This window comes from Chrysemys picta, chromosome 14, assembly GCF_011386835.1.
Source record: "Chrysemys picta bellii isolate R12L10 chromosome 14, ASM1138683v2, whole genome shotgun sequence".
NCBI lineage: Eukaryota > Metazoa > Chordata > Testudines > Emydidae > Chrysemys > Chrysemys picta.
Window position 1 is genome coordinate 20883880 of NC_088804.1, and position 12587 is coordinate 20896466.

At 45.6% G+C, this 12587-nt stretch overlaps 1 protein-coding gene across 9 annotated transcripts in view; it reads left to right on the forward strand.

Moving 5' to 3' along the window:
• Positions 1 to 12587, forward strand: part of MYLK3 (myosin light chain kinase 3) — a 104502-nt gene that overhangs the window by 88574 nt on the left and 3341 nt on the right. For 6 of the 9 annotated variants that reach the window (XM_008166981.4, XM_042852228.2, XM_065567605.1 and 3 more), the window contains 5 exons: positions 404 to 545; positions 2372 to 2442; positions 7872 to 8000; positions 9412 to 9564; positions 12260 to 12392. In XM_008166981.4, the coding sequence (XP_008165203.2) occupies positions 404 to 545; positions 2372 to 2442; positions 7872 to 8000; positions 9412 to 9564; positions 12260 to 12392 (628 nt within the window). Of the gene's footprint in view, positions 1 to 403; positions 546 to 2371; positions 2443 to 7871; positions 8001 to 9411; positions 9565 to 12259; positions 12393 to 12587 lie in introns of those variants that run through there. The other 3 variants (XM_042852226.2, XR_006174940.2, XM_042852227.2) reach the window with 3 other exon arrangements.

Below are 12587 nucleotides of genomic sequence, written 5' to 3' on the forward strand. Positions count from 1 at the left end.
TAAGGGTACGAGAGTTAAATTAAAAAATAGCAGAGGGAGAGGGAACTGAAGAGAGACAGAGAAGAGAGAAAACAATTTGTTTTTTGGAGAAGTTAGAAATGAAAAAAAGGAAAGATTTTGATGGAGAGGTTCATAACCGCTGTTCAAAAAGTCAGGAACTGCCTTTGTACCACCAGCAGTCAGAATGTTTGGAGATACTTTGAGGAGGCTAGAACTGCATGAACAGAGAGACTGTGAACAAGAGTAGCAGGACAGAGACAAAGATTCAGATTTTTAAAGGGTCTTAGGCACCTAAAGATGAAGATGGAGTCTAGTGGGATTTTCCAAAGTGCCTAGGCATCTAACTCCCAATCTAATGAGGAATATGTGTATTTTTTCACATTTCTCTTTGTCAATATTTTAGTGTTGAGGGTGGTGAATTATTCGACCGAATCACAGATGAAAACTACCATCTAACAGAGTTGGATGCAATCCTTTTTACCAAACAAATATGTGAAGGAGTCCACTACATACATCAGCAGTATATTCTCCATTTAGACCTGAAGGTCAGTAGTTACAGATCTCAGGTCTTTGGCTAAACTGTACGTTGTGCTGTATGGAGAGTCTGTATGTATGGGAGCTGCAAATAGAGGGTATTTTCTCTTCCCCTTACGTCATCTTGTAATGAAATAAACTAATTTAGTTCAGTGGCCACCATGAATTAACCCTAGAAAATTCATTTTTTCTTTAATGTTTAATCTTTTCTTAAATTTGATAGCTTATTTTAAAGATGATTAAATAAACGGCAGGTTCCTCTGCTTTTACAGCGTTCAGATCAGAAGCTTTTCATAGCTGTGTAGAATTGCAAAATAGAGGGTTTAGAAGCCCCTCTATTTGTGTTATAAGACCTGTCCTCTCTTTTGCTTCTTCTCATGTTTGTCCTTGTCTGTGTCTCCCACTGACAGCCTGGAACTGAGCCATTATAAACTAACATGGTCTAATGACCATTCTCCACTAGTTCTTTGCGCATAGGGACTATCATTTTCTATATGTTTATATAGTGTCTAGCACAATGGTAGCCCTATGTGGTTGATGTGCAGTTGCTACTGTAATTACAGCTGGTTGGAAAGTGTGTTGTGGGTGTTTTGGTTTGTGGAAAAAATTGTTGTTTTTTGTTGAAAACCCCCAAACTTGAAAATCATTTAAATTGTTTTTGATTTTTCAATGAAAAGCTGGAATTATTTGCAGAAAGGAGCCACTTCCCGTTTAGAACTTCCTTTAGTTGAAAATCCAATTTTCTTTACAAAAGCTGTTTCAATGGACATTTTTCCAAACGCCCCAACTGCAATATCCATGTGAAATAATTATAATATTTATAATAAATATAATACTTAGATTGAGGACCTGGTCTTGTGAGGTGCTGAGCCTTGCACAGCGAGGTGGCTTCCCAGTAACTCTCCATTAACCTCCTGACAAGTGAGACTGCAAATGTCATCCAAAAAGCAGACACACATTTAATTTTGATGGAAAAGCTTAGCTGTAATAGGCTCATTCCTTGTTTGCATTCCGGTCTCTCAAGATACTGCACTTGCTTGAATAAGCCCAGTGTTATAGCGTCTGCCACCTGGCTTGCTAAACCATTCCACACAAAGGTGTCCATTCAGTCCTCCCCTTTCAATTACGTTATGTGATACCTCTGCTATAGCAAAATCTGGGGAAATAGTTACGCCCCATGGCAGCAGTAAGGAATGAAATCCCTGCAGGCAAGATCCAAGCCCACACATTTTACTGAGCCAATTAGGAGGATGATGGGGCCCAAAAATCACCCTCCCATGGTAATAACAGACTGCGGGGAAACGTTGATCTCAATAAATCTCTGAATATTTTCCCCTGCTTCTTTTGCCACATCATTGATTCTCTCCCCTTTAAGAGGAAAAATTAAGGGAGCATTTCAACAAGTGATCTGTGGGTAACATTCCCAACTAGACTTATAGAGTAATTTTTCCTATACAAGCCCTCCAGGCACCCCATAACCATCCCATGAACCATGCTGTCCTTCACCACAATTGGGCTCAAATATATATTTATATCAGTATAATGGAATTCTACACATAGTGCCAGGCTAGAACAGAGCCTTAGGAAATGAATGGAAAAAATACAACCACCATTGTAGTAAACCACATAAAGGTGAGATTGACATATGTGACTGATAGGTTCACTGCTGTGAACCAACAAAGAAGTGAACGAGCATTGTTTTAAAAATCTTTCTCTGAAATTGTTTTGTATCTTTGCACTTCAGGTCATGTTTCTGGCTACTCTTCTTCTTAGTGTGTCTCATGTGCAATTTCACTTTCATTTATTTAACTAAAAATATACTTTTTTCTTTTTCTAGCCTGAAAACATATTGTGTATAAATCGCACTGGAAACCAGATTAAAATTATTGACTTTGGTTTAGCTAGGAGGTAAGACAGTTCAATTATGAGCCACTCAAAATCCATTGACATTTTCTTTTCTTTCATTCTTGTGATCTGTTTGTTCACACATTTCAGTGACTTTAAAGTGATTTTGAAATATGAAGGAGCAAAGCAATATGCTCCTCGGGCATGAATTTGCAGCTTAGCGCACTAACTGTCATATTGTCCTTTCCAATGACGTTTTTGCAGGCAAATGTTGTATTAGTATTCTGGTTTACACACAATAATGTCTCAAATGGAGTTTTTACTCCAGCGACTCCAGGAAGTCCATTACAGACTTCACCTTTGCTATTGATTTTATATGGAAGGTGCTCAGATTCTGCGGTGCGGGGCCTCAGTCTAAAACCCCCAAGACAGATGGTTGTCCATAAAGTAAAATGCATGACAAAACTATCCCATTTGAAACAGGCATATAATGGATCAGCTCTCACCCCCCCCACACACACCCCCCCCAGTCTCTATCCCTCATCTGCCACAATGTCTGCTTCTCATGGATGAGGGTAAGCGATGAGAGTGTATAGAAGATTAGCCAGGAGTTTGCAATCTGAAATGGCTGCAATATGGAGAATGCAGTTTTGGCCTTTATGCACAAAGGTATCACAGAGCAGGGCAGTAATGATCCCTCTTTTGGCACTGGTGTGACTGCACCTGGAATATTGTTTTCACTTCTAGGAATCACATTACCAGAAAGATATTGCTTAATTGGTAGAAGCTGAGAGTAGAGCAATAAAAATGATCAGGGAGCTAGACTTAAGAAGAAAGGCAAAAAAGATTAATATGGAAAGCTTGGCTAAAGGACAGCTAAGGTGAGGCATAACCACCTATAAATATGTAGTGGGTAAACAGCAAGGGGAGAGAGAGGAATTAGCTGGTCCAGTTAATAGTGGTGAAACATGGAGTAACGGAATGCAATTAAGGGAAGGAAAATGCATGCTCAATCTGAGCCTAACAGTGAGGGATACTAAATTGTAGCAAGGCCATCCATGGAAAACATAGAAGCCCCATGTCTTGGGGCATTTAAAATTAGAATGGACAAAACACTAGAGAATGTTCTAGAACACTTCTGCAACAGCAGGGAGAGGGACTAATAGGAGGCTTGACAAGTGTTTTCTTTGTCAAACTCCTATGAATGTGTCAAGCAAGGGATGTACCAATGCTCACTTTCTGTTGCTCTGGTTTAACATAGTTCAGTATTTAAAGGCTGTGAGACATATAGACAGCATCATATGTGAGCTGGGGTCCAGTTTTTACACTGGTCATTTACATCAGCCAAATGGTACAGGATTTAACACCTCTCACGTGGACATGGTTAGAAGGAGGCCTGGTTGCTTCTGGGCCTGCCCCAGGTTGGCATGTGGGGGAATACTCCCTGATCACCATTTCACATACTCTCCCTAAAACTAGGAGGAGAGAACAGAGCTGTTAAGGGCCAATGATATCCTTGGTTCGGGAGTGGGTCCCTTACCATAGGGAAGGTTTCTGCAAAACAGCCATGGAGACTGTGAAAAAATCCCTTGGTCTATGTCTGGGTGGGTGGCAGCTATGATCTGCTAGCTCTCGTCCCTCTCTCCAGTTAATATGAAACTACATCTAAAAGGAGCACAGCTCTTTTGAGAGTCTGGTATTACAGAGTGGAGCAAGTGACCACGAGTTTGTAATAACAGAATAATAGTTGAGTCCTGCGGAAATGTTAACTTAATTCTGTAGGGAGAGATGATTTGATTAGGTAAACAATAGGTCATGGTTTACATCAATTCTATGCTGACCCAGTTCTCTTGCAGGGCCGCTCGTATTCTGACCACTTTAACTTAAATAAAAACCCAGACCCAGCCTTCTTTCCTGGTCCTCAGGGGTTTGACAGGCCTTGCTATTTCCATTGCATCTATGTTTTGCCCTCACTTCCACTGAACTAGAGGAAAGCCAGTGGGTAAAATCTTGGATCCATTGCAATTAATGGCAAAATTCCCATTTACTTCAGTGGAACCTGGATTTCTCTAAACAGTTCTAAAATAAATTGTTGACCCTTTGTTTCACCTTATGAAGTATTACCAGCATTAGCCCTGCTTTTACCGGATGATACATAGCTGTTGTGCCAAAGGAAATTTTATGTAAACATTATATCTTAATCCATAAGCTGTTCTTTCATTTTTCAAGCATTTTGATTTCTTTTTGTACCTCCAAAGAGTTGTCCAGAAGCGGCTCAGTGAGATAGATGATGTTTTTATCCTAGTCAGTTTGCCCTCATCATTATGACTTTGCCTATTATTACATATATGCAGTGACCAGAAAAGAGGGTCCTGTTTAATATACAGAAAAAAAAATATGGGGGGGAAAAGCATAAGTAGCTATGAAGCATGATCCTCTTTCCTAAAGGAAAAAGCAAAAGGCGAGGGATATTTGAGTGAAAACAGGAGGCACTGACGTGTGGGCATGAGTTAGTCCCTCCCGAGAAGAAAGCAACAACTTCTTATGGTAGTATAATAATAATATTTACCTAAAAAATTATTTTCTAAACATTGTGGGGTCCTCATTATACAAACCTGTGTATTTCAGCTCGAAGAGCTTTTTTCTTTAAAAGGATTTTATAAAAATAGAAAAAAATGTACACAAATAAAGTTACAGATTTAGGGAAAGGGGTGCCCAATAGAAAAGGTTTCATTAAAGGCAGTTTGGAAACATGCAAGAAGTAGTGTTTTAAAAAACAACCACCATTTATGGCCTGATCTTACTTGTTACACAGGCAAAATTTCCATTAACTTTAATTGGAATTATTACTGAGTGACGACTGCAAGACTGTGCCCTTCCTTATATTAACTAGCAAATTATTAACATCTTTCACTTCCTGCAAAACCATCCTGCTGGTTACTAAAATCAAATAATGGTCCCTTCTCAGGGTTCCATCTGGGCATTTATACTGTGCTCATAACCAGTAGCGTAGCTAGTGGGGTGCAGGGGAAGCAGCCGCTTCCCCTCAGCACATTTTTTAAAAGCGGCGTCTAAGCAGGGCCGGCCGCGCCTAAAAGGACCACGCAGCTGTCCACCGCTCCCCTATCTCACTTCCCACTCCTCCCCTCCCCTGAATGCTCTGCCCCCCTGTTCCTCCCCCTCCCCTGCTTCCTGCGAATCAGATGTTCGCAGGAAGTCTGAAAACAAGCAGGGGCAGGCCGGCAGCAGCAGGTAAGCTGGGGTGGGCGGGGGAAGTGGGGGACACGAGGAGGAGGGCTCCGGGGAGGCGCAGTGTGGCCCAGTCCGGCCCTGGCGGAGCGGCTCCCACCAGCCTTGGCCGGCCCCGGCTCCGGCCCCAGGGCACTGGCCCCGGTTCCGGCCGAGTGCGCCGGCCCTGGTTCTGGCCGAGCACGCCGGCCCGGTCCTGGTCCCAGCCCTGTCCAAGCGGCGCCAGCCGAGCACCCCTGGCAGCTCCGGCCCAGCTTGGCGCCGGCCCCAGCCCCAACCCTAATGGCTCCGGCCCGGCTCAGCTCGGGCCTTGGGGTGCCGACCCCGGTTCCGGCCGAGCGCGCCGGCCTGGTCCTGGCCCTGGTCGAGTGGCGCCGACCGAGCACCCCCGGTCGCGGCGGCTCCGGCCCCAGCAGCTCCGGCCCGGCTCGGCTTGGGCCCCAGGGCGCCAGCCCCGGTTCCGACTGAGCGCGCCGGTCCCAGCCCCAGCGGCTCTGGCCCACCTCGGCTTGGGCCCCGGGGCGCCGGCCTGGCCCCGGCCCTGGCCGAGCGGCGCTGGCCAAGCACCCCTGACCCCAGCAGCTGTGGCCTGGCTTGGGCCCCGGGGTGGCAGCCCCGGTTCCTGGAACGCGGCTGGAGCCGTGAGGCTCTCCCCCCACCTCCACCATGAGGAGCTCTCTGGCCTCCCCAAAGGCTGTGCCTGCTGCTCCACCGGGGGGAGCCGCCAGCCCGCTCTGCCTGAGCCCCTGCTGGGGAGGAGGGACAGCGAGCCCGGCACTTGCTCCCAGCCGAGGAGGAGACGAGCTGGAAGGAAGATCCCCGCCTGAGCCACGGGGACAGACTCTGCTCCCCATGGGGAGCCGGCTCCTAGGTCGCACCAGACTCAGCAAGAACCAGCAGGGCTGGCCCGTACCCGGCCCTTTCCTCTCGGACCGAGCCCCTCTGAGGGGGGGTGTGCAGCATGGTCGCAGCGTGGCTGGAGGAGCCAAGCGGGTGGGGGCGCGGCGCGGCTGGAGGAGCCAGCGGGAGGGGTGCGGAGTGGCCGGAGGAGAAGCCGGGGGGGGGCGCCTTTTTTATGGTTGCACGCCTGCACTTAGGACCTGGCTACAACACTGCTCATAACTCTGTGATCTGAGCACTTTTACACAGTGAATTATGGTTGGGGTGCTGCTGAGCAAAATATCTCCAAACTTGCCTAAAAATGGAAGTTGATTCAGTGCATCTTCTGGACAGCTTTTGCTCATGAGTCTCCTCTGGAGCCCAGCAAAAGTTTAAAGTTGCCCTCTCTTTGTGAAGGTAAAAAATCCATTACAATCTATATACCTCTCTTTGTGGAAAGCTTGTCGCCACATGGGGGCGTGTAGGTTACACTACCATGTACCTGCAACGTGAATTAAGCCCTGTGTCTGCCAATTTGAGGATTGAGGATGGAGCTTGTCTCTCTCACCAACAGAAATTGGTCCAATCAAAGATAGTACCTCACCCACCTTGTCTCTCTAGTTTGAGGATGATTTCTTTAGAACTTGTGCCAGAGATTTCTCACTCAAACATAATATCTATAAAAGTGACAGAGGTTGAGTTACATGTGCCTGAATGTTAGCTATTCCAATTTGATTTTTTTCTGAAATAACACAGAAAACCAACTGTAGTGCCCTCAGCCTATTTCATCCACATCTGTTCCTGTGACTTGGATTGATCTTATTAGGTAAATCATCACAATGGGGCATACAGAAGTTTGCAGAAGACATGGCAGTGATTCTAATGTAATCATGCAACTTTTAGTTGCAACCATATTTTTATTGTCCTGAGTCTTTCTCTGGCTCCTTCTCCTGCCATACTACCATCTGTCTAAATTAGGAAAATTAAATGATGGATAATGAGCTGTTTATGACTGTGACTTTCTGAATTAAAGCAGAGTGCCAAAGTTAGAATATGCACCAAGAGATTGATTCACTAGAGACAAAAAGTTAATACAAATGATTTAGTTTATTTGATTTTGTTCAGATTTAAATGGCTGCTTCACTTAAACATTTGATCAAACTAATTGGAAGTGACTGTGAATTATAAAAAACTCTCTGTGGGGATGCACAGACTGAAATTCTGCATCCTTGAAGACTTAGATATAGAATGTACCTGTCCGGCTTTGCTACAGTATGAAAAATATGACCGTTCTTTTTGCAAGTGTGCAGTGCATGTACTTAGTCTGCTGTCAGTGCTGATGCCCCTTCTTGTTTCTGCTGAAGGTATAAACCTCGTGAGAAGCTGAAAGTTAATTTTGGCACTCCTGAATTCCTGGCTCCCGAAGTGGTGAACTATGACTTTGTTTCGTTCCCAACTGACATGTGGAGTGTAGGCGTCATCACGTACATGCTGTGAGTAAGCCTCTGTGTGGGTCATGGCCATGGCATCATATGCTCTGTAAGAAAGGCCAATGGAAGGTATTTGCAGAGCTGGAATGCAGCCGATTCAGAGATTCCCATCTAGGGAGTGTGTCTTTCTTGTTGCACTCACTTCATTACCCAAAAGAGAGAGCCAATGAAAGTGAACATCACTGCTACACAACTTGAAATACCTGAAAAACAATCAATCTTCATTCTAAATACTTAAACTCTCTGCTTTCTCTTTGCCTTCTTGGTGTCTAGTTAATAAAAACAAAACAAATAATTTCATTTACTCAGACAAGGTGTAATCAGTTATCCGAAACATAACAGAACTTCTGCTTTCAATGAGTTATTGGGGTCCCAGACTCAGGGCCGGCTCCAGGCACCAGCTGACCAAGCAGGTGCTTGGAGCAGCACCTGGAGGGGGGCAGCATGCCGGCCGGTCGGGGAGAGCAGGGCTGCGGCCGGGCTCGGCGCCCTCCCCTGCCACACTCCCCGCCAGGGGCCGGGGGCAGCGGGAGGCTTTTTTGCCTGGGATGGCAAAAAAGCCAGAGCCAGCCCTGCCCAGAGTTATCTTTTCATTTAAATCAGGCCCTTGGGAACCTGATCCAAAAGGACTTTTGCACCCAACAGGCACACAAGAGTTATTCCTGCCCTGTGGGGAGTTATTTCCTGGGCCTGAAAAATTCACTTCACATGGGATTATATTTCTTTCCTGGAGTTTAGGCTGTGGGCCATAGGGGGAGTACGGGGGGGGGGGGGGTGTCATCTCTACAGGCTCTCTACCTACACAGCATCACAACATTTTTTTATAGCTGTTTTCAATGGCCTGGGTCATTTTTTATTTAAGTTTATGTAGAAGCCGGGGGGAAAAAATGTGTATGTGAATCCAGTCATAAATTATTGAAGAAACAAATCTGGGCTTAGAGACTAATTGAAGAAAATATTTTTCAAACAGTATTTTAATCCAAAGTAAATATGGATTTAGGCCTCAATTCAGCACTTGTGTGCATGCTTAGCTTTAGGCAGGTGAGCAGTCTTATTCTTCTCTGACGAAGCAGTTGAGCATGTGCTCTCATCGCATTGAATTCAATTCCTTGGGCGTCCATTAACTCTGACCCCTGAGTTGGCTGAGTGAGCTGCAAATGGGCAATGTGAAGCATTCCTTCCCTCCTGACTGAGCTTTATTGTGCCACTGACCTAGCCCCACTGACGTGAGTAGTTAGAGACTGAGCCAGGTACCCAAGCGCCACCATAGCAAATGTTGCACTGGCCTTTCGGACAGTATCTAGCTGGAACCCTCTTTTCTATGTGACTGGTGTGATTCTAAGCAACAGTGAGGATACATAGGAGAAAAACATGTTTCCCATTATTAGCTGTCCATTTCTCTCTCTCTTTAAAGGCTCAGTGGCTTATCGCCATTCCTAGGAGAAACGGACGCAGAGACAATGAATTACATAGTGAACTGCAGCTGGGATTTTGATGCAGAAGCATTTGAAGACCTCTCAGAAGAGGCAAAAGACTTTATTTCCAAACTCCTTGTGAAGGAGAAGAGGTATCTTCTTTTCTGTTTGCCACGGCAGTCCTACATTTAGAATAAGTCCTTGCTAGCTAAATGTATGTATGGCAGCCAATCACTGAAAGTTAGTACCATGACTTTTCTTTTGCCACGTTCATGTCTACCAGGCAGTTCTGTAGTGACACAAACCTCATTTTTTAAAAGAAAAATGTCAATGTATTTCAATCAAGGTAAAGGCTCTCCCAGTAACTGTGCCTGTTGCAAGAGAGGTTAAGCAGAGGAAATGTGGAATCATTTGTTTTGTTTTAAGAAAAACCTTTCACATACGTCCGGGAGCTAGTTTTGTCCTCCCTTTGGCTTCTTTATAAGCATTGATACAAACTGCAAAAATGTCTCTCAAAATACAAAAGGTGATTTGTAGCAGCTGCAGTTATGAAAGTGACATAATTCCCAATCTAAGTGCCTTCCATACACTGGATTGGTACAAAGAACCATCTGGGGCCTAATTCTGCTCTAGGAGTCATACGCTCAGCTCCCATTGAAGTCAAAGAGAGCTGTATACGTGGTATTGCAGGACAGAATGTGGCCCAGCTTGTCAAATACTGATGCCGAATGAAGTTACAGGGGCCTCGTCTTCCTTTGATGAACATGTGTCCAGTGACTCCTTCTACCAGTAATGGAAATGTTTCACATTGTTCTAGGAGAAAATTGTCAACAGGAACACTTAGAACACTGGCTTTTTCCAGACTGTCAGCCAGTGGTGCTGGAACCCTTTTAATAGTGGGGGTGCTGAAAGCCAGCACCCTTACCACTGTCCGTATCCCCCCCCAGCTGGGGCCAGGAGCAGTGCCATGTCTCCAGGAGAGGGGGACCCAGACAGGGGACAGCAAAGGCTGGGGGGGGGGGCCCCGCAGCCGGGACCTCTCATGTGGGGCCAGTAACAGAGCCTCGGCCACGGGGCCAGCTGCCAGGACCCTGGAGCAGAGCCCCACGAGTGGGGGGCCAGGTGCAGGGCCCTGGGCTCCAGGCCAGTGGCTGGGGAGCAGGGCGTGGGGTCAGTGGCTGGGACCTGAGACCCAGATGCAGGGCCAGGGAGCAGAGTCCTGGGGCATGGGGCCCTGGCACGGAGACCCAGGCATGCAGCCAGTGGCCGGGTAGCAGGGCCAGGACCCAAGCCCCAGGCTGGGGAGAGGAGGCCTGGGTCCAGGGTCAGCAGTCCTGTGTAAAATGTGGGGGTGCTGCAGCACCCCCCACACCTATAGTTCCCACGCCTATGCTGTCAGCTAACCTATGCAAATGAGATTTAATAATAAAGTTCTTAATACTAACTTGTCAATGAAAGTTAAGACGGGCATTAAAGTGGAAGGGTAATTGTCATCTAGCGGACTTGAGCAGAGGGCTAAGAGTCAGAAGACAAGACGTCTGCTCCTGACGGCCACTGACTTGCTGTGGGATCTTAACTTCTGAGACTCCCATCTGTAAAAAGAAATTAGTAATGCTTTAAGGTTGTGCAGAGCACTTAGAGATCTGGGGATGAAAAATGCTATTTAAGGGCAGATGATTGTTTATTATTATTATAAGCAAGCAGCATTGCTGGATCTGCCAGCTGCTCACTAGGCATAATGGGAGGCTGTGGTTCACTCTCTTGGAGAAAGGGGAGTGACCAGTCCACAGCAAACCCTTCCCTCCTGAGACAGCTGGGGATGACCTGTGCAACAGCTTGTCCTAGCTCCTAGCACGTTCTTGTTCACCAGGAGGGATTCTGGCTGGCTGCTCACATTATGCACAAGGCTGCTAACCATCAGTTCTGTTGACACCTTTTTCCTTGAGTGGCAGGAGCCAAAGGCAGGACTTAGCCCTATCTTTTCACGTTGAAGTTCAAAGGCAAGTTCAAATTAAACAAAAAAAAATTGCACAAAGGAGCCCCAAAAAGAAAAGATCCAGGATTTTCTTGTACTCCATGTGTTTTCAAAGGCTCATGGAAATGATCTCCTATTGAGCACCTTGTTGATTGTCTACATACTGTAGTTATTTTTATTACAATTAAATTATGTTTCAGTTATAAATCAGCCTTTTGGCTGTCACATCTCCAAAGTACTGAACCCAAAGACAAGCTGTGTGCGGCTAGTTGAATCTGAAACAGAACCTGTAAGTTTCCAGCCAGCTGCAGGAGGAATACTTGAAAGCCATACCTTTTGTTTACACATGGATGCTCTCATTAGTGCTAATTGACTTTTGTGGGCATCTGTGATCCTCCTTAAATATACAGAAGGGAATGCTCTTGCATTGTCAGGGGAGATGGACTACATAACACCACAAGTTAATATCTCTGTGTTCTTTGATGCTCTTGGCACAGTCCTACATAAATGCCATGTGTTCTACCATTCACATTCCAAAATCACATCCAAATAATAGAGCAACAAGGCTACACAATACTCAGGCATAAACCCAAGTGCAGAAGAACCTAAAACACCTCTAAGCACCACATAGTCCCACCTGGAGGGTAGGAGTGAGAATTGGTCTTCATGCAGGCTCTCTGTGCTGAGATACCTGGCAGCTACAAAGGGCCTTTTACTTTACTTTTATTTTCATTTAGAAAAAACAGCCTTTCACATGTGGTATCAGTGAAGAGCAGCTGAACCTTCCACTGCAAGCAGACAAGGAGATTGTGTAAATCGCAATAGTGGTAGCAACATTTACAGCACAGCCCTTCACAAATTTTATTTTCTAGTTGCAGGATGAGCGCAGCACAGTGTCTGAAACACGAGTGGCTAAAAGATCTGCCTGGCAAAGCCAAGAAATCCAAGTTTTGCCTGAAGTCCCAGTTGCTGCTACGGAGTTACATGGCTCATAGAAAATGGAAGGTAAAGAGACAAAGTCTGTCATTATTTCCAAAGAAGAGTGATTGTACTAGTTCAATGCAGGCAGGGCCCTTATTCCTTCTTTGTCATAGTCCTCTTCTAAACATGGAGATCTTCCTTGCAATATGAATTTGGGAATTATATTTGCAGTTATAGATTTGAGTGTTCACTTGCTCTTTTAAGTCACGGCATCTCTGA